Genomic DNA, 22,946 nt, shown 5'->3' on the forward strand with positions numbered 1-22,946 from the left:
AAAATAACATAATTGTTCGTTTGCGTTTGAAGAACGGAATACATTGATTTGTCCGTTTTTGATTATCTAAAGGTCAGACAAGGTTACTCAGCGCAATAGTAAATAAAAGGAATAGGGATGGTATCATATCTTAAATAATACTAGTAGAGCAGATTCTGCTTACTATTCCAGAGTTCACATGATCACCCCTATATTTAAGTGAAGGTTTTTTTGCTTTGTTTTTAAATTTCTATGTAGTGTTGTATGGCCATGTTTGTCTTTTCGTCATCTTTTATGGGTTTTTTTTGTTGCGTTATCAATTTATCTAAACTTATCTGTTTTGAATTTCCTCTTGGTCTCCTTGTTACATCTGTTAAATTAAAATGTGTTTTACTGTTTAGATTTTGGTAATATTACCCGTAATCCTGATGCCACAAATGAGAGCCACCAGTAAAAGCCTCTTTGCTCACTAATTTTCCATGATAATGGTATACCTCCTCCCCCATGAGCTGAAATGAGGAAGTATACTTGTTAAGTTAATGAATCGACTTTGAGTAAAAAAAATTCAACAAGTTGTTTTAATAGAATGACATGGGCTGTGCGTTAATGAAACACGTCTTTCCACAATAAAATAGTGTAAGCATTTGGATATTGATGGTAATGGCCTTAGTGATAGATGTTTAGATTGCTAAATTATTGTTTAGCTGTATGTACTTACACCTAAAAAAATAATATAGCTGTAAGTACATAAATCAAACTTACCTTTTCACATGTTCCTGCTACTTTTTGTGATCTACTAACCATTCCACTGACATCATTTCCAGGGTGTGACCATACAATTAACTTGGCCTCTCTTCCTTGGCCATCAGAAACCTTCAAGGATAGATAAATATTGATGATATTTTTAAGTTTAGTTACCAATTCAAACATGAGAAAAGCTTGTAAACATGTCAAACATTTATGTGGAGTGAATAAGTTATCGCCAGGATTGTAAAACGTGAAAGAACAATGGTGACTATTCTCCTTCTGAACGTGAAATCATTCTACGTTGATGAATTTTCTACAGAAATGAAAACTTTCAATTTCGAGCTTTCTTTAATTCATATTCCAAATTTCTAAAGGCTTACGAGAATTGGTGCTATTTTTTGTATGCACAGTATACATATTCTTCAATTAGGTAACTGAGACACAAAGAAATTATCATCAATACGGGTATCACGTATTACAAAGTGATGCTATCAAGCCAATTGAGGAATGTATATGAATGGCCACAAGGATTTTTTTCTAAGAAAAGAATTCATATAGTAACGAATAAAGGAACGGCTTTAAGGATTTACAAAATTTTATGTTTTTTCAAAACTTGTATTATTCTAAATGATATTTCATATTTAAACCATGTTTTATCACCAATATTATACATAAGAACATGCATGTATCAAGCTATGGTTATTATGACGGTTGTTGTCCATTCGTTTGATGTGTTTAAGATTTTGATTTTGCCAATTGATAAGGAACTTTCCGTTTTCAATTGTCCTTGTATATCAATATTTTTGTTATTTTACTTTTTACATCCCATCACCCCTCTATACAATTAACAAGATGCCAAAAAAAATCTGTGAAACGTTTTAAAAGAAAAATAACAATACAATATTTATATTAAGCAGATAGAGAGGTCTTGTTATATATTTTAAGTATTCAATACTTAAAGGCACAAAATATAATAGATAATGAACAATGTAGACAATTAAAGCCTAGTTGCTTAGTCTTCAGTTTTCTATGTTTTGTCTTCTGTACTATTATTTGTCGTTTTCCTTTTTAGCCATGGCGTTGTCTGTTTATTTTCGATCTATGAGTTTGAATGTCCCTTTGGTATCTTTCATGCCTTTTTTTCTACACCATAGTCAACATAAATTTGCTATCAATGTTCTTTTAATTTGATTTCTAATATTAGTTTATTACCCTCATTTTATTGTCTTCCAGGATCTGTTCAGATGTGGCATTTTCAAATACTTTCTTTACTTTTTCAACCTCTTCATTGTCAAGTAATCCCCTACAAATCAAAAATATATTCTAATGAATTTAAACAAAAAATTACCTTTTCACTATTGATATAACATAACTGTATCAATTTTACTGTACTAGATGTTCATTCCAACAAGTTTCTACTTCATGAGAATTCTTGCAAAAATGATTTATTTTTCATTTTCTTGCGCCCGATTTGCTTTCTGGAAAAATTCTTGGTTTTGGTGTTTATCATTTGTAACAACTTTTGAATGCACCAACATAATTAATTGAAATTGAATATTTGAATGTTATCATTGTAGTTCTGTGTTTTGTTACTTATTATGTTATTTATTCATTATTCATGCTTTTAATTCCCTTCTCGCCTATATCTTTTCGTTCATAAAACACTTACCTCACTAAAATGTAACCATATTTATCAAAGCTTTGTTTCATCTTTGGTGTGACCTTGAAGTCATCACGGTGAAAAGGGTATTCTACAAAATGAATATAAATTTTCTAGTTTCTGATGAGAAATACAAACAGGATCATAATTCGTCCGATTACTAAAGAATGAGCCCACCTTGAATTGAATATGTAAGCAAAACTATACTTGAGCTATTTCCATGATTTTAAGATTACTTATGTTATGAGAGTCATGATCATTGCAACATTGATTTTTGTTATAAAGTTTTGTTATATGTATTTTTAAGTCACTTTAAATGGACACGATTATGATATTGAATTACGGTGGTTGTCTGGTATGCAGGAATTGTTCATCCTGCAGATGTCAATATTTAACTCTTATAAAGTCAGTGTTAAATAAAACTAGTTGTAAGATTGAAATTACAGTTCGATCAATAAAACTGACACAATCAAACGTTTTTGCTTATCGGAAAGAGTGAAAAAAAACTGCCATACTCCTTAACACAGGCATTTTCCAATGAAAACGATGGATGAAGCCTGTATTAATTGCTTAACTTTCAAAGTTGTATCATACATACTGTGAATTCATTATTATTCGTTGGATACCAATTTTCGTGGATTTCGTGGGAACAGGTGAACCACCAAATTAAATGTTCAACGAATGACACATTTTCTATAGGTTTGTATGCAAACTTCCGCAAAACCATGAAATTGAATATCCACGAACATATGATATTTCTTTCATCCACGAAAATTGGTACCCACGAAAATAAATGAATCCACAGTATATACATATATAGAATATGTATATCAAATACCGTTATTATACTGTTTAACTCAACGTTCAGTAGCTAATATTTCAATTTGATTCGGGGCGATGGATCATAAGTCATAAGTCACATAATCAGTTACAATAAATTAAATCAAGTAGCTCTTTGAATATAGCCACATGTAACCACACCTTTATTTCATGTATATAGATGTCCTTAGTATATCTTAAGTGTATTATATCAGTTTTAATGGAGTTTGATTGCATTCTGGGTTTGATTTTTTTTTCTGTATTGCATTCAGTTACAAAATCGATCTGTTTAACATTGAGATATGCCATCAATACTATATATCTCAGAAATACGTTTTGCGAATTGTTATGCATCAATTGTAAATTGCATTTAAAAAACAAAAATGGAATTGGGCATATCGTTTATGCAAATATAAATACTATATTTAAGGACACAAACCTGAGTTTATTGTTGAGCTTTCTGTAGCCATTGCTTTAATATCACACTCCTAAATGAATCACACTCAATAACTTAAGACAAAAATTATAAAATCTGTTGTTAAAAGACTATTGCAATGTACAAATACAGCTACTTTCATTCCCTTTCCTGAGGTGCAAACTCCTTAGGAGATGCAAACACAATAGAACTGTTTTAGAACATTTGAGAACAGTTAAATGATAGATAATCTGAGAGTTCTAAAGGAATTTAGAACAGATACTAGCTGTTAGATTTTCGAGTTCATGTTATCCTGTCTGTTTTCACTCCTAGATTTTACATATCTAAACTGATCATATAAAAACTATATAACTCCAAGGCAATCAAAACGGGGTAAGACCTTTGATATCTTAGTAGCGACATACACAATGCATGATTTCATATGGGTCGTTAGGAAGTAAACATGCGCAATGTTGAACTAAATTGATATCATTGGCTTTCAAGTAAACGGCTTTGAGAGTTCCTGATGAAGATAAATCCGGAAAAGAGCTACGAACACATGAAATTTATGAAAGATGTATTCGTTTTTGATACCTCTTTGAAATGTAAAGTAATGATGTTTTTGTAGAAGGATAATAGCAAACACTATTTTAGAGACAGGATAATGCTTACCTTTAAATGTTGTAAATTTTGTTTACTTTGATTAATATAATAAATTCACATACATGTTCGTATCAGTCCGATAATCTATTAACGTTTGATGATAACGTATCTCTGTCAAATAGGATGCAAATACGTCGCAAACTTTTTTCTCATTCTAATAAACATCGTTATGCGTTTACTTTTCTACATTGGCTAGAGGTATAGGGGAGGGTTGAGATCTCATAAACATGTTTAACCTCGCCGCATTTTTGCGCCTGTCCCAAGTCAGTAAAGTCTGGTATCTGTTAGTCTTGTATTATTTTAATTTTAGTTTCTTGTGTACAATTTGGAAATTAGTGTGGCGTTCATTATCACTGAACTAGTATATATTTGTTTCGGGGCCAGCTGAAGGACGCCTCCGGGTGCGGGAATTTCTCGTTACATTGAAGACCTGTTGGTGACCTTCTACTGTTGTTTCTTCTATTGTCGGGTTGTTGTCTCTTTGATACATTCCGCTTTTCCATTCTAAATTTATCTTTTTTTGTTTATATTACGTGCGTTATATGAATACAAATATTAAAAATACTTTAACAATGCGAAAAAGTATGATTTATATCAATCCTAAATAACTTGTTTATCCTAAATGGATTTAACACCATGACTATTATCAATGTCAACGCGCGTCTGGCATATTATATTATAAGCCTGGTACTTTTGATAACTATTTAGGTACGCTTTTAGGAAATTTTTTGAAGATTTATCACCAACTATATAACTCCCATGTTAGTATTTATGTCGCTTGCAATTGAATATATCATAAAAAAAAATTAAAATAAATTCGTCTGGCGTATTATACATAATCCTGGTACTGTTGACACTATTGGGTCGATGCCACTGCTGGTGGACGTTTCGTACCTGAGGGTATCACCAGTTGTCAACACTTCGGCGTTGACGTAAATAGGTAATTTTTATACACATCATGTTTACAAAAGTATTAATTTTTCAAAATACTTAGGATTTTCTCATTTCAGGAATAGATTACCTTTGTCGTATTTGGCACAACTTTTTGGAATTAGTGGTCCTTACTTAATGCTCTTCAACTTTGTACTTGTTTTGCGTTATAGCTGTTTTGATCTGAGCATCACTGGTGAGTCTATTGTAGACGAAAGGCGTGTCTGGCGTATTAAATTATAAGTCGTGTACATTTGATAACTAACACCTCTGGTTCGATTCCACTGCTGGTGGACGTTTCTTTCCCGAGGGTATCACCATCCCAGTAGTTCACACTTCGATGTTGACACAAATATCAATTGTATGGTCCTTTTCATAAATATCCTGTTTACAAGAGTATGATTTTTCGAAATACTTAGGATGTTCTCATCCTAGGCATAGATTACCTGTGCCGTATTGTGCACAACTTTTTTGAATTTTTGGTCCTCAATGCTCTTCAACGTTTTAACTTTGTGGGTAAAATATATTTTGATCTGAACGTCACTGGTGAGTCTTACGTAGACGAAATGCACGTCTGACGTATTGAATAATAATCCTGGTACGTTTCATAACTATTGAATAATTAGGTAAAGGTATTAAGTAATATTTGATTGCCAATGAAACAAATCTCCACCAGAGAAAAAATGACGTAAAGCTAACAAATATAAGTCATCCTTCAACATCGAAGAAAACTCATACAGCATGGTGAACTAAAAAAATTGAACCGAATATTTTTGAAATAAATGATTAGTTCACTTGCTTTATATAAAAGATATGAATTATATCAACATAATAGGCAACGGGAAAAGGCTCCCAAACATAAATTCAGTATAGAAACAAACGTGCATATTCCCATGCGAAGTTTGTATAACATTTGTATATAATATTTTACAGCGTTTTTTATACATAATCCCTAATTATATACAGTTACTGTAACACATACAAGTATATATTTATATATATGACAGACATTCTGCATCGGACAACATGTGGTTATGCAGGGCTACCAAGTAATACACTATGTTTCACAAGAGAAACTTGGAACGTCGAAAGGGTAAGCGTCTTTCGTTGTGAATATAAAAAATACATGTACCAGGCTTATAATTTGGTACGAGAGACACGTATTCCGTCTTCAAAATTCGCATCCGTGCCGTTCAAATCAAAAAGATTAAAGTATTAAATTAAGTTCATAATTGAAGGGCATCGATCAGCCATATGCATGCATCATCCACCATGCGAAACCACCATCAGTTACATGGAGAATAGGAAACAATCTCTAAAATAAGACGACGAGTATTCTGGTACATTTAAAAGTAAAACAACATATCGCTACCGACTTGTAATTTACACATATCGATGGTGATCATACCTTCGTTTTGTTGATTTTATCCATTTTCCCGTACACTGTTGGACGACTTTGTAAGAGCAAAACCCCTGTTAATGAAATCCGTATATAAGTAACATGTGCAAATTGTAACGTATAATTGATAAATGTTTGCACTATACATACGATGGAACAGCTAGCATGTTACATGCTGATAAATGGGGAGTTAACAATGAGAAAGTTGAAATCATCACGTTTGTTAAAGTTGTAGTTTGAACTCGCCCGCATGTGTAAATATCTCATATAAGTTATATGGTTCGCTACTGACCCCATACGGATCCATAGAGGGTTAGTAAAATCCTAAGGGGGTGAGGCCGGAGGCCGAGTCCCCTATGAATTTTATTCACCCTCTATGGATCCGTAGGGGTCAGTAGTTAACCGTATATCGAATTTATCGAATGCTGAACTTTTTCAGCGGCGTTTTGTTGAAAAATAAACAATGAAAAACAACAACATTAATAGATGACGTCGCCATTAACGCGTCACGAACCCCATATGAAACTTACTAACCCCATACGGTCTCATAGGGGGTCACCACGTGACGGCGTTTAACCAATCAAAAAGTGATAATTCATCTGTGGTCCGATAATATATGATATGAATAATACTTTTTAGTTTCGAGGGTATCCTTTATTATTTTATACAAATAGATAATCAGATTCAAACATTCACTGAAGTATTAGTAAGATAACGCAATAAATCAAAATTATATCTTTGTAATGACAAGTATATTTTGTTTTAACTTCTTTTTAAACTGAACTGAGCAGGTATACAGTTCAGTCAGAAAATGTTAACTTCTCGAAGCTGTTTCTTGCTGCTCTTTGGACAGATTCGGACGAACAGTTTGTGATTTACTTGGATGTAAAAATTCCATCTTTGAAAGATCAAGTGTGTGGTTCTCGCATTCTTTTATAGCAGCGTCTGGAACCTGTATGTAGATTTTTTGTAGATATTTATTTATGCATGTAAGATATAATGAAGAAGGTTTAATGATGTATATCAAGTCATTGATATAAAGAAATCATGTAAATACATGTTCGAATAACATACACCAAGATGCATTGTTTTTTTTCATTTGAAGGAGATACCTCAAATCATTAAATTAATCATTAATTTTTTAAATGTCCTTACTTTGACATTTAGACGATTTTGGTTTGGTAGCACTTTATGAAGTTTGTGAAAGGTAAAGTCACAAAAATACTGAACTCCGAGGAAAATTTCAAACGAAAAGTCCCTAATCAAATGGAAAATTCAAATGATAAAACCCATCAAACGAATGGACAACAACTGTCAAATTCCTGACTTGGTACAAGCATTTTCGAATGTAAAAAATGGTGGATCAAACCAGGTTTTATAGAGCTAATCCTCTCACTTGTTTGACAGTATCTAATTTGTCAATTTGATTTAATTCCATCATATAAAATCAATACCTTTACAGGCAGATAATCTGTATTTTGATTTGGTTTCCATTGATTTGTTTTCTTTAATGTGTACGAATAATCTTTCTGGCTGGAACAAACTGCAAAATACACGAATACCGGATCCACGATCAATAATAATCACATAGTCATTATGAACATGTGTACTACATGTACATAGAAAGATGTGGTATGAGACAACTCTCCACCCAAGTAGATTTATAAAAGTAACCCATTATTGGTACATGTACATTTTTGAAAATAGTACAAAGATGTATTGGTACAGTCCTGTAGTCCGTAAATATGTGTTTTTCTGAATAAACAAATATTGTTCAATATAAGGACAATATATACCTATGAATGTTTCATATAGTTAGTCCATGCATAATTTGATATAATTGTAATATGCTGTCTCGGTGACTTATCGCATACTTCTCCAAAATATATTTTTATTCATATTTCCATTTTGTACTGAAATGTTAACTGACTTGCATTTTACCTTGGTCAGTGGTGTATAACATGGATGATGATGCTCCTTGGTTGGATTGTTTGACTTCGTATTGAAAGCCGTCAGGAGAGCCCATCTTCTGTTTGGACTACTGTTCTGCGCACTTGTATGCATCATATTGGAGTGAAAGAATAACGCATCACCTATAGATTAAAAAAACCGTCTTGTAGTAAATTTGATGCATTGAAATTTCAACTAACTGAAATCAAGGGTCTCGTATTATTTCACTGTTTTTGGCTGATGGCCATTTAAGTAACTCTGTCTGTGCGTACTTACGCCTTGAAATTGTTCAAGTAATCTAACTTTAATTCCCCTCAATCAAACGTTACGAAACTTGAACACGATGCTCATTACAGCAAAACTCAGTCAAAGTATGAATTCGGGTAGAGTAACTTTTACTGAACTAGTGTCATTCCCTTTATAACGTCATATGCAAGCGAGGCATTCTCAGTGTCTCGGGGACAAATCTTTCATTTTTTTATTGGTAGGTATTTGTTACAACTTCGTACGTTATTTGGCTTAACTTTTTTATTCGAGCGTCACTGGTGAGTCTTTTGTAGACGAAGCATGGCGATAATACAAAATTTAACCCTTGTATCTATGATTTATTTATTTAATTGCATAATAATTAACTGCTTTCTATCATTATTATAAAAAAAAATTGTTTCGCTGATAAAAATATCTAGCAGTCAATGGTGAATGTACCAATTGATGAAAGTACTCTGCTAAGAACAAGACTACGGGTTCAGTATATTTTTTAACTACGGCATGTTTTCTAGGCACTTAGAGTTCAATCCTAATATTTTAGATGATGCCTGTTTATCAATCATTAGTTTTAAAAGTTTTATCGAGAAGCGGTCTTTAAGTTTAAACTTCGATCATTGCGTGGTCAATCCTAAATTTTGAATGTCTCCTTAGTGTATTTTTCTGAGTTGTGTATTTTTGTTATTTTACTTTTACCTTGAAATATTTAAGTTTTATACATATGGTTATCATATTGACGTTAGACAGTGGTATATTATGTAACTCCAGCAACTGAGTAATCTAACCTGGATTCATTTCACACCATATCAGCGGACACCGCTCTTTTATTTGGCCTACTCTTCCAGTGTCTGGTATCGTTTGTTGTCCATGTACCAGTTCATGATCGAGTCTACCACATTTGTGTGAACCTTCCAATATCTACTTAAGCAAAATACATAAACCATTTAAATATAATAATGTAACAATTTTCAGTTTTCGTAATTGTTTGGTCGTGGAATGATATTCAATGTAATGCTTTTAATTTGATTGTATAAGAACATCTCACAAACGATGGCGTCTGCATCTTAACTTAAAAGATTGCAAAAAAGGCTCACAAAACATCCATTTAATATGACGTCCTAGTTACGCTTTGTGACCAATGCCGTGTTCTTATCAGCTGAAAATATGTTTGACACATTCATTGTTTATGGAAAAACATATATTTACCCTGTTTTTAATTTGTTTTTTTAACTTATTAGATATGAAAATGTAATATTCAGACTCCATGTGGAGGACACGGGAACAGCCAAACATTATTAAGGTATTTTTGTACGCTGCAGGCTAGAAAAATACTTTATTTGTCCTATTTAAGGAGATAGACCTGGTATATGGGAGACAACTCTTATACATATATTGAAAGTGAGTTTGAACCTATCAGTAAATTAAACAGTGATCACGCATTTATGTTGTTTACATTTGGCTGTGAGGATGATGCAGACAGATCCATTAAGCTGTACATGTTTGACACTACCAAACATTAAACTTACATGATATGCTTAACAAAACACCAATTAAATAAGTCTGGTGAATTCTGGAGCAACTTTACTGGCGAAAGGACCCTATGAAAGGCCGTTCATGTCAAAAACCCGATAAAGTAACGCGTTAACATTTAACGCGATAAAACCACATTTAACGCGATAAATGTAGTTTAAACGCGTTAAAATTATTTTTAACGCGTTAATTGATAATTTAACGCGTTAGGCAATTCACTACAAAAAATGACAGAAAAACTTTCTACTTTCGCCTAAACTAAGTTTTAAGACGTCAGGTTTTACTCGAAACCTAATAAATGAAATGGCCGGATGTGTCATATCTACGTCTATTAACGCGATAATGTTGAGATTAGCAGAACATTACGTAAACGCAACTTTAACGCGTTGAAAGAAACTTTCATGCGTTAAAAGCAACTTTAACGAGTTAAATGCAACTTTAACGCGTTAAATGTTATCTTAACGCGTAAAAAGCAACTTTAACGCGTTAAAAGCAACTTTAACGCGTTAAAAGCAAGTTTACCGCGTTAAACGCAACTTTACTTTAACGAGTTAAATGCAACTTCAACGCGTTAAATGTTATCTTAACGCGTTAAAAGCAAGTTTACCGCGTTAAAAGCAACTTTAATGCGTTAAAAGCAACTTCAACGAGTTAAATGCAACTTTAACGCGTTAAATGCAACGTTAACGCGTTAAATGCAACTTGAACGCGTTGAATGTTAATGTTATGCGTTAAAAGCAAGTTTAATGCGTTAAAAGCAAGTTTAACGCGTGAAAAGCAATTTTAACGCGTAAAATGCAGTTTTAACGCGTTAATTGTTATTTTAACGCGTTAAATGCATCTTTAACGCGTAAAATGCTACTTTAACGCGTAAAATGCAGTTTTAACGCGTTAAATGTTATTTTAACGACTTAAATGCATCTTTAACGCGTTGAATGCAATTTTAACGCGTTAAATATAACTGTAACGCGTTAAAGCAACGTTTACTCGTTTAATGCAACTTCAACACGTCAAAGCAACTTTACCGCGTTAAAAGCAACTTTAACGCGTTAAATGCAACTTTAACGCGTTGAATGCAACTTTAACGCGTTGAATGCAACTTTAACGCGTTAAATGCAACTTAAACGCGTTAAATGTTATTTTAACACGTTAAAAACAACTTTAGATTTACATTTGTCAACCTGTCTTTACGCTTTAAATTTTGTTTATATGTCCAGTTGTTCAGATACTTTACTTCGTCTTTTTGCATCATGTGATGTCTGTATCTAACATTATGGTTTACCATTAACTGGTAGTTTGACGTATACTTACATAAGTCTCTACAGGTGAATTTTGTAAAATAAATTTTAAAACAAGAGGCCTTTAAGAGCGTACATCGAGCATCTAGTAAACCATGCCCAATAATGTAACGAATCTGTGCCAAAAGAAAGAGGATGACCATTTGATATCCATTGGGGAAGGAGGATGTTATTCTTTGTTTTTACTACTTACTAAGTCGGATTTTTTTTCGCCGCGCAATCATTCATTTTCGACATTTTGACCTCTAAATACTGCGTTGTTTTGTAATATGGCATGTACGGAGAACAGATTATTTATCCCCCTCTCTAAAATGGGCGCTATTATCAATGCCCTACCTGTAAAGCTGAAAGACACTGTCTCTCTGTCCGTCCGAATTTTGTTCAAGGTTATGATTTTCTTTCTGATATTGTTTGACTCTTACCCCATTGTTTTATTTTTTATTTACATTGAGTCATAGATCACATTTGTTCGGTCAGTGTTTCATCATTAGTTCTTTTAATACTAGTATGTCATTTGATTGAGTAAAACCATTTCAGTTAATATTTTAGTATACCGCTGTTCAAAACTCGTAAATCCATGGACAAAAAACAAAATCGGGGTAACAAACTAAAAGTAGAATTGATGGATAATTATAAAAAAAAACAAGTCAGGAATATGATAGTTGTTATCCATTTGTTTGATGTGTTTGAACCTTTGATTTGTTATTTGCGTTAGGATTTTTTCTCGGAGTTAAAGGTGCATTTCAGAATGTGACTGTTTGTTGTTGTTTGTGCATAAACTAAAAACGAAAATCCACATTATTTGAAATTGTAAGAAATAAAATGAAGTAATGGATATGCTTATTTAATTATTTCTAACATATTGTCCTCAAGAAAATATAGCAACTCTTTAACTCACCTGATAGTAAAGTGGTAAAGGGTCGTTTTAGGATTGCGCCACATCCAGTAGGGCAGTAGTCACCATTTAATACATAACCACCTCTTTGATCTCAAATAATCCTAGCGTTTAATATCTGATCAGCTGCAGTTGTTGTGTGTTTTCATGTGTTCTCAGTTTGAAAAATTTAAATAGATCATTAAACTAAACCAAGAATCAATTGTCTTTCCTTGAAGATATCCGATGGTCAAGGACGAGAGGCCAAATTAATAGTATGGTCGCACCCTGGTAATGATGTCAGTGGTATGGTTAGCAGGTCACAAAAAGTAGCAGGAACATGTGAAAAGGTAAGTTTGATTTGCTGTATTTGTTAAAATGTTTCATTTTGGTCCTCAATGCTCTTCAATTTTGTACTCAATTTTGCTTTTTTACTTTTTTGGATTCGAGCGTCACTGATGAGTCGTTTGTAGACGAAACGCGCGTCTGGCGTATATACAAAATTAGTCATGAGTAAATTGAATACTTGTTGTTATTACAACGTCAAAATAAGACAATAGAATTCTTTTAAAAACAATCCCATAGCCAATGATTATATTTGTTAACAGTTGAAAGTCTAATTTGGGTAACACAAAAAACCTAATTTCTGTTGTAGCAATGACAAAAACAATTTAATACTCGACGTGAAGTCTTCTAAAAATGAATAAATCCATTTAAAAGATTGATGTTTTAAGAGCGCAACTCATGTGTCATGAAAACATTCGTGAATTACAATTTTATTTGTTCGTGTAGTCATAGTTAGCGAATTCGTCAAAAAAGAATTAGTAAAAAATTAACTAAAATTACACTTTTCAGCTGATGGGAGAAGAGGTATATCACTATCATGGTAAATTAGTGAGCAAAGAGGCCAACACTGGTGGCTCATTCTTATGGCATCAGGATTACGGGTAACATTATCATGATGATAAAACGCATTTAAAGTGGTATGGGAGTCTAAAATAAAAATGATAGAACTTGTTCATACTTTGCCAAAACGTAGTATCTATTGATACATGTCGAAAAATACAATGAAATTGATAGGTCACTGCGCATTTTCTCAAGCTACAGGACGGGACAAAATAGCACATTTTGTATAGATTATATAGAAAAAAACACCATTTTGTGATTTAAAACTAAATAAAATGATAGAATTGTTAAATTCTTCAGGAAAAGATAGCTATCGGACACTGCTTTGAGAATATCAAAAGAAAAGATAGGGTCACCGTACGTTTTTTCCGGCTACAATACAAAATAGGAAAATTCCATGTAGAATCCGTCAGCAAATGCACTGTTTTAGAGTTACCTCCCCTTAAAATGCCAATTTAAAAAAAATGAAAACAACCAAAAATAGTTAACATATGCAAAAATATTAATATTTATAAGTTATATTCTTATAAATTGGCTCTTATGAATGAAAATTCACATTAAATATCTGCATTCCTGCATAAAATATTGCTAACTTGATGGAAAATCTGGACCTTTGGTTCTCTGTTTTTTACAATCCAAGATGGAGGAAGACACCCATACCACCATAGATACAACAGATGTTAATAAACCCGTTATAGATACCAGGATTGAAAATTTGTGTTTGCGCTAGACGCTCGTTTCGTCTACAAAAGTCTTATCTGTGACGCTCGAAAGAAAAAGGAAAAAGAAGTAAGAAAAACAACAAATAAAGTACGAAGTTAAGATACAGGCATATTGCCAAAAACTATTGTTAACAGTTTTTTGTCCTCTTAAATTGAACGACTTTATCTCGCTACTAAACATCCAATAAGGAACTTAGGGGAGGGTTGGGATCCCGTTAAAATGTTAAACCCCGCCACATTATGTTTGTATTTGCCTGTCCCAAGTCAGGAGCCTTTAACTCAGTGGTTGTCGTTTTTTTATGTGTTGCATATTTGTTTTTCGTTATTTATTTTTTTTATAAATAAGGCCGTTAGTTTTCTCGTTCGAATTGTTTTACATTGTCACTTCGGGGCCTTTTATAGCTGACAATGCGGTATGGGCTGTGCTCATTATTTTTCTGTGTAATTTTGGTCTCTTGTGGAGAGTTGGCAATCATACCACATCTTTTTTTAAATAGAAAAAGTAACATATTTGCAAGTGAGTCAGTTCAAAATTAAAATATCAAGAATTCAAACTTTATAAATATTAACAAAAATTACGCAGTCATCGTGTGTTTAATCTAAAGACGCCTATTTCCTAGTATCATTTTATATAATATGCATGGAATGAAGTACACAATGTAATTACGTTAATGGATGGCAAACAATCAGAAAAAAATCATTCCCCTCTTCACTATCTCAGATATCTTTTCATTTTTCAGATATTGGTATAAAAATGGCTGCTTGCTACCTAATATGATGACAGTCTTTATTGCTCTTGATAAATGCACGAAAGAAAATGGTTGCCTTCAGGTAAATTTATCCTAATGCCAATGGTTTTAAATGCATCATACATTTTAAAGAAGCTTGCGGAATATTAAAGGGGGAACGGTGTAGTAATTCTTACAGCGGTGTTATTTCTTTCTTAAGAAACTATACCGTTTGTCTCAGATGTGTCATTTGCTTATGACCTTAATTAAATAAAAAAAAACTTGACTAAATTCAAGTATACTTTATCTATGTTGTTTACTATTTGTTTTAGCTATGGCATTGTAAGTTTATTATTGACTTATTTATCTTTTGACTCTCTTTTTTCAATATATGTATTCATCATTGATATCAGTTGCTATTTTATAAGAACCAGGCAGTGTGCCATATACATGTGATACATGGGGGGTTTCAGATTTTATCTATATTTGGCCTAGTAGAAGCAATAAATAAAAAATGCTCCAAAAATAATTTTGAGTGGGAAAATATGAGTCGTTGCCATGGTAACCGACACACAATTTTTTGGTTGTTAAGCGTTGTAAAATCTTTCAAAAATCAGCCCCCTAAAAACTGCATAAATAGAAATATATTTAAAAAATATATAAATAAAGGGTTCAAATTGGAATATGACTTCATTCTTTGCTTCACTCACAGTCTTGTCTGGGATTTTTTTTCTTCAGATTGTTGAATAAATGTAATATGTCATGAAACATTAGGGTTGGGGGGGGGGGGGGTAGGGGTCTTGGAAAAAGTGGGAGGGGGTTAGTTGATTTTTTTAAATGTTGCATACAAGTAGATACTTGAAAAGATGATTGCGTTTCGTCGTCCGAAAAAACATTTGTTTTCGCACTTTAACTTAAGTGTTAGTTAATAGAAATCTATAAAATTTAAACACACGGTTATTTACCACAAAAAGAAGGTTGGGATTGATTTTTAGAGTTTTGGTCCCTATATTTTAGGAATTATGGGCCAAAAAAGGGCCCATTTAGACATTTTTCTTGGTTTTCACACAATAACTTCAGTATAAGTAAATAGAAATCTATAAAATTCAAACATAATGTTAAAGAACACAAAAGAAAGGTTGGGATTGATTTCGGGAGTTTTGGTCCCAAAAGTTTAGGGATTAGGGACCAAACAGGCTTAAATTTTGTTTGAATTCATCAAAAATTTAATAATTGGGGTTCTATAATATGCCGAATCTTAACTGTGAATGTAGACTCTTAATTTTTGGTCCCGTTTTCAAATTGGTCTACATTAAGATCCAAAGGGTCCAAACTTAACCTTAGTTTGATTTTAACAAAAAATGAATTCCCGGGGGTTCTTTGATATTCTGAATCTAACCATGTATTTAGATTTTGGATATTGGACCATAATAGGTAAATGTACAATTTTTAAGTTTTTAAGTTCAAGTTCTTAGACCACATTCGTTCTGTGTCACAAAACTATGTTGTGTCAACTATTTAATAGCAATCCAAATTCAGAGCTGTATCAAGCTTGAATGTTGTGTCCATACTTGCCCCAACTGTTCTTGGTTCGAACTCTGCGGTCGTATAAAGCTGTGCCCTGTGAAGCATCTGGTTTAAGGTTGACAAATGATGAACTTCATGGGATTGCAATAGCCGGGTCAACCTGGCTTATGGAAAGGCAAGATATATATAGCCCTAACAAATGTAGGAAAATTCTTATTTTCTCATGGCACACGTCCGTCTGAGATGTTATTCCACCAGCATAAATCACTAAATTGATCCGTAACATAATATTAACAAACCAATAATAGAATCATTTGGTCAAAGCATTTCTAAACTGAAACTGAAGTGTGATGGACGGGTGGATATAGACGGACAGGCAAATTGAACACATTTTAAGTTGGTGGTGATTTTAAAAATAATAATAGGCAATAGGTGATAGCTAATATCGGAAGTCCAGTATAATGGAATCCTCTTAATATATACATGTAGTTATTAACATATAATTAATAACTGCTTTGTTGTACTACTATCCCGCAATTGAAATTCAGGATCTCCGAGATAGACAAATAGAATACATCTGCTAAGTTGGAATTGTGCTAATCCAGGTAAAATAGTTACCGTCAAAACTATCAAATCAGAATTATCAAGCAATATAATTGAATCAATAAGGAATAATTCCTTACTACATATATCGTAGTCGTTCTACATATATCTCACAATTCTAGATTCCGATAACATAATATCTTGTTGTGTGTGTGTGTTTTGGGGAGGGGGATTCAGCTGAAACACACTTCTTATCCTTCTGAAATCCCCCTCCTCTCCTTTAAGATAGTAAACCGGTAAATAGAGGTATCATTTTTTTAGGATGAATCTTCAAAAAAATAGTTTTGCTATGCTCAAAGTTTTTTTTTAACCTTTACATGAATTACGCCCTTATTTTCTGTATCTGTCTCTGTAACCTTTACAAAAGACTGCATTAATCCCGAGATTTGGAAAGGAACCATTAAGCTGAAAATGTCTGTATAAATACAAGATTAATAACAGTAATAATTTGAAGACAAATTCCACACTTTCAATTAACTGCAACACTAGAAACAGCGCAGTACATACCAATCTTATTTTTCTTTGTAATTATCAATGTTTTCTAGTCCCAACAAGTTGTAAACATTCATGAATACAAGACTTCAGTGTCCCATGTGGAATAAAAAAAAGTAAATTTCCAATGTCCCACTCCTTGTGCACACATTTTATCGATTCAAGGTACAAGGGTAAAAACTAAAATAAACACTTTCGTGCCGCAATTTTATAATTTTTGTTTGCCTCAATCAAATCTTATGAAACATGTATACACAGAGATCAAGTTTGAATTGTATTGGTGTCACTGTTAACTGTATAATTTGCCTTATATGGCCTGGTTAACTTAAGAAATTTCTAAAAGTTACCATTTGATCTTAGGAGAACCTTTCTGGAGCCCTCTTTTCGTCATACATACACTACTATATTTTTCGACTTTCATGTAGATTTTTTTATTTTTTCGGAATAATGGCATGTAACCGTCTCATTAACAATTATACCACATCTTCTTTTATAAATTTACAGAAAAGATAAAAAAAAATATCTACATGAAAGTCGAAAAATATAGTAGTGTACTGAAAACTTATCACACGATATAGCCGACTTCAATAAACCTTTCAGAAATCATTGTAATGTAGTTCATGAAAAAAATCAACAAAAATATCCATGGGACGGAGGGATGAACTGGACGGTTGGAAGGACGGACAGACAGACAGAGGCAAAACAGTATACCCCACTTTTTTGAAGCAGCGGTATAATGATTGGAACAACATAAAGACTTTATAACAATATTGATATAATATAATTATCTTTATAGCACCATAAGCCTCAGTCACAATTGGAGCCAAAACAAAATAGAAAAAAACCACTATATTTATCAAATAACAGTCAGTATCAAGACATGTACTACATAATTCAAAAGAACTATTTTTTAACAATACAATCGTCAGTATCCCCATAATAGTTTTCTTGTGTTAACATCGAGATGTGCTAGAAATGTGCTGAAAGAGTTCCTCCCTTAAATTGTTATGAAGATAGCATTCGATTGAAAAATGACACTCATCTTCGACTCTATCAGGTGTGCATTACGATTTTTCAATTCTTAATGTAATGGGTGAGCACTGATTCTTAAGTAACATAAGCACTACCTTTCTTAAAATCTACAGAAGCGTATTAGCGCCACATATTTTTTAGCTCACCTGGCCCGAAGGGCCAAGTGAGCTTTTCCCATCACTTTGCGTCCGGCGTCCGTCGTCGTCCGTCGTCCGTCGTCGTTGTTAACTTTTACAAAAATCTTCTCATCTGAAACTACTGGGCCAAATTAAACCAAACTTGGCCACTATCATTATTGGGGTATCTAGTTTAAAAAATGTGTCCGGTGACCCGGCCAACTAACCAAGATGGCCGCCATGGCTAAAAATAGAACATAGGGGTAAAATGCAGTTTTTGGCTTATAACTCAAAAACCAAAGCATTTAGAGCAAATCTGACATGGGGTAAAAATGTTAATCAGGTCAAGATCTATCTGCCCTGAAATTTTCAGATGAATCGGTCAACCTGTTGTTGGGTTGCTGCCCCTGAATTGGTAATTTTGTGGAAATTTTGCAGTTTTTGGTTATTATCTTGAATATTATTATAGATAGAGATAAACTGTAAACAGCAATAATGTTTAGCAAAGTAGGATTTACAAATAAGTCAACATGACCGAAATGGTCAGTTGACCCATTTAGGAGTTATTGCCCTTTATAGTCAATTTTTAACCATTTTTCGTAAATCTTAGTTATCTTTTACAAAAATCTTCTCCTCTGAAACTACTGGGCCAAATTAATCCAGACTTGGCAATAATCATCTTTGGGGTATCTAGTTTTAAAAATGTGTCCAGAGACCCGACCATCAAATCAAGATGGCCGCCACAGCTAAAAATAGAACATAGGGGTAAAATGCAGTTTTTGGCTTATAACTAAAAAACAAAAGCATTTAGAGCAAATCCAACACGGGGTAAAATTATTAATCAGATCAAGATCTATCTGCCCTATAATTTTCAGATGAATCTGACAACCCATTGTTGGGTTGCTGCCCCTGAATCGGTAATTTTAAGGAAATTTTGCTGTTTTTGGTTATTATCTTAAATTTTATTATAGATAGAGATAAACTGTAAACAGCAATTATGTTCAGCAAAGTAAGATTTACAAATAAGTTAACATGACCGAAATGGTCAATTGACCCCCTAAGGAGTTATTGTCCTTTATAGTCAATTTTTAACAATTTTCATAAAATTTCTAAATTTTTATTAACATTTTCCACTGAAACTACTGGGCCAAGTTCATTATAGATAGAGATAAATGTAAGCAGCAAGACTAGTAAAGTAAGATTTACAAACACATCACCATCACCAAAACACAATTTTGTCATGAATCCATCTGCTTCCTTTGTTTAATATTCACATAGACCAAGGTGAGCGACACAGGCTCTTTGGAGCCTCTAGTTAATTTTTTTCCTCCAATGTTTGCGTTACAACGCAAACCTTTGCGAAATAATGCCAACCTTTGTTTTATCTTATTTCTTATTTAAGATTCGAAGGAAACAGTTGTTATTAATAGAGGAGGCTGTATATATTAAAATGTATCACTATTGTAGTCATTGTAAAGTAAAATCCTTGAATAATTAGATGATATCATTGACTTCAATAATGAGCAGAATAATATAAGAACATGTGGTATGAATTCCAATAAGAAAACTCTTTATCTAAGTCACTATTCCTAAAAGTAAATCACCAAAGGCCAAAATACGGTTTTCAACACGGAGTATTAGCTTAAACTGCATGAACAACAAACTATAAAGCCCCCCCCCCCCCCCCCCCCCGAAACGATATCCTTGTTACTACTAGTATATATATTACAAAGAAAATTGAGTAAATTGCGGTTATACGGAAAAACAAAAATCAACCCTGCTAATATAGATATAACCGAATATAAATATACTATAATATTATTGTTTACTGCTCACAAGGAAGCTATCAAACGTTCCAAATGGTGAAGTTTAAATCATCACCAGTTGGTTAACCGTTATGGAATAACCGTTTCTCAGATGATATCGGATATGTTTCTTACGCCGTAACTAAAATCCATTTCCCTTTTCATGAATGTGACCGAATTATACTTTTTACCGGGTTTGTAATAACTTGAGCAACACGATGGGTACCAAATGTGGAGCAGGATCTGCTTACCTTTCCGGAGCACCTGCTATCACCCCAGTTTTTTTGTAGGTTCGTGATACTCAGTCTTTAGTCTATCAGAATTCATTGTTTTGACAATATGTATCTAAGTTTTATCTTCGTGTTAATGTATATTATCGCTATTTTGTGCATTTTTCCTTTGATCTTTTTTTGTGATAATTTTCATATCATGCTTCTCGCTTGAGATGGAAAAATTATCGCTAGAAACTAAGGATGCCACGTGGCGTTGCTAACGAAATTAACATTGAAATTGACAACGTCGTCATAGGTAAAATAGCGATAAACAGATTATCATTGGTCATCTCAACTCGATTGCTTTTCTCACTTTCGCTGTACCAGCTCAAGCGAGAAAATCAATCTCGTTGAGATAATCAACGATAATCTATAATTATCTATTAGCATAAGCTTGTGCAGGGTCCTATGAGAGGCCGATCATGTCAAAAACCCGATAAAGTAACGCGTTAAAATTAAACGCGATAAAATCACATTTAACGCGATAAATACAGTTTTAACGCGTTAAAACAAGACTTTAACGCGAAAAGAAATCAATATTTTTAACGCGTTAAACTTTGCAATTATCAAGTTTGGGATTTATCCCGTAGGTGCAAATTGACGTTTATCGCGATAATATATCCGTCGCACTGGCCACATGTGTCATAATAAATCACATTAACACGTTAAATTCAACACAAAAACGTTGCTACGATACATTATTTGAACGCGTTAAAACATCATTTAACGCGTTAAAACTACATTTAACGCGTTAAAACTTCATTTAACGCGTTAAAACTTCATTTAACGCGTTAAAACTTCATTTAACGCGTTAAAACTTCATTTAACGCGTTAAAACATTGTTTAACGCGATAAAACATCGTTGGTTGGAGTTATAGAATAATGTTGCTAACGAATACTATGATCTGTTCAAATTTTTTGGAGTAGCGTGTTGTGAAGGCATAAAACTTTGCTCAGTGCTCGGAGCACAAAATTCATGCTCGAAACATGAAATCAAGCCATTTGATTTTCGAGTCTGAGTACAAAAATCATGCTCAAAAGTTTAATGACCGTGAGGTCTGGCCTTGCGAGTCAGTTTTTGTACTCGTACTCGTAAATCAACAAATGAAAATGCTGGATTTCATGTTTCGAGCACGATTTTTGTGCTCCGAGCACTGAGCAAAGTTTTATGACTTCAACCCCAGGACATTTTAGACGAGGAGGATAATGAAGATATTACATTTTGTCTTCCTCTCACGATTAAACCATTCTCCTTATCAAACCAGATTTCAAAATAGGAAACTCGGTTTGTTAACTAAAAACTATACAAGTTCTAATGTCCTATTTGTAACAGGTATCTTGAACAACATACTACCAAAAACAAGTGCTGCAAATGAAAACATACCACCATAAAAACAAGAAGATGACACCAATGAAGACGATAACATTTTGGCACACTCGGGAATAAATTACAGTCTTCACTGTAACGGCATGCACGCTGTTCCTACATTACAACCCCTATGTTTTAAAACAGAATCTTCGAAATTACCGCCGCAAAACAAAATAAAATGTTAACAAACACTAACCATTATAAAAACTAATTCAGTATATATATATATATATATATATATACAACTCGTCTAAAAATCAACCCAACAATGTTAGATCTGTAAATTTGCTTACGCAAATTTTTGGTTCTTCCCTCGCCGGGATTCGAACCCATGCTACTGTGATATCGTGACACCAAATGTGTTACCTTTCCACGTCAGTTTTAATCTAGCGGCGTACTACAGTACATGATATATAAGGCATGAAGATGTTATTGTTGCAGATCAGCTAAATTATATATAGTAAAGGATCCTACAAATTAATGTAAGATACAGTCACAGAAAATAATTATATTCATAAGTACGTCTGAGTCAGTGACAACCCTACAACAGATGTATCCATCGGATCGCCATCAATGATGGTGATACATGGCTTTTTTTACAGATCTAACATTTTTGGGTTGATGTTTAGGCGAGTTGTATATACATTATGTACACAGCCATGTATCACCATCATTGATGGCGATCCGATGGATACATCTGTTGTAGGGTTGTCACTGACTCAGACGTACTTATGTGTATATATATATATATATATATATGTTTTCCTTTATTTTCTTATAGCTCTTGGTCATATGCTTAGTAATATCTAGTATATTTGAGGATTAATACAACAAAACTTTGTGAAA

At 33.2% G+C, this 22,946-nt stretch overlaps 2 protein-coding genes and 1 long non-coding RNA gene across 3 annotated transcripts; 1 reads left to right on the plus strand and 2 right to left on the minus strand.

The window, feature by feature from the left end:
- Positions 1-392: 392 nt before the first annotated feature.
- LOC134706069 (ectoine dioxygenase-like) lies at positions 393-4,387 on the minus strand. The gene is made up of 6 exons (XM_063564779.1): positions 4,293-4,387; positions 3,645-3,693; positions 2,396-2,477; positions 1,939-2,029; positions 742-852; positions 393-488 (listed from the first exon to the last, which is right to left on the minus strand). The coding sequence occupies exons 2-6, from the start codon at positions 3,673-3,675 to the stop codon at positions 393-395; spliced, it is 411 nt and encodes a 136-aa protein (XP_063420849.1). The 5' UTR covers positions 3,676-3,693; positions 4,293-4,387.
- A 3,039-nt stretch (positions 4,388-7,426) lies between these two features.
- LOC134706070 (uncharacterized) lies at positions 7,427-10,324 on the minus strand. The gene is made up of 4 exons (XM_063564780.1): positions 10,280-10,324; positions 9,612-9,744; positions 8,554-8,705; positions 7,427-7,564 (listed from the first exon to the last, which is right to left on the minus strand). The coding sequence occupies exons 1-4, from the start codon at positions 10,322-10,324 to the stop codon at positions 7,427-7,429; spliced, it is 468 nt and encodes a 155-aa protein (XP_063420850.1).
- Positions 10,325-12,762: 2,438 nt separating this feature from the next.
- LOC134705487 (uncharacterized) lies at positions 12,763-14,990 on the plus strand. The gene is made up of 3 exons (XR_010105582.1): positions 12,763-12,878; positions 13,384-13,475; positions 14,897-14,990. It is a non-coding gene; the product is annotated as an uncharacterized LOC134705487 (long non-coding RNA).
- The last annotated feature ends 7,956 nt before the right edge of the window (positions 14,991-22,946 follow it).

The sequence above is a fragment of the Mytilus trossulus genome, chromosome 2, assembly GCF_036588685.1.
Source record: "Mytilus trossulus isolate FHL-02 chromosome 2, PNRI_Mtr1.1.1.hap1, whole genome shotgun sequence".
In the NCBI taxonomy this organism is placed as follows: Eukaryota; Metazoa; Mollusca; class Bivalvia; order Mytilida; family Mytilidae; genus Mytilus; species Mytilus trossulus.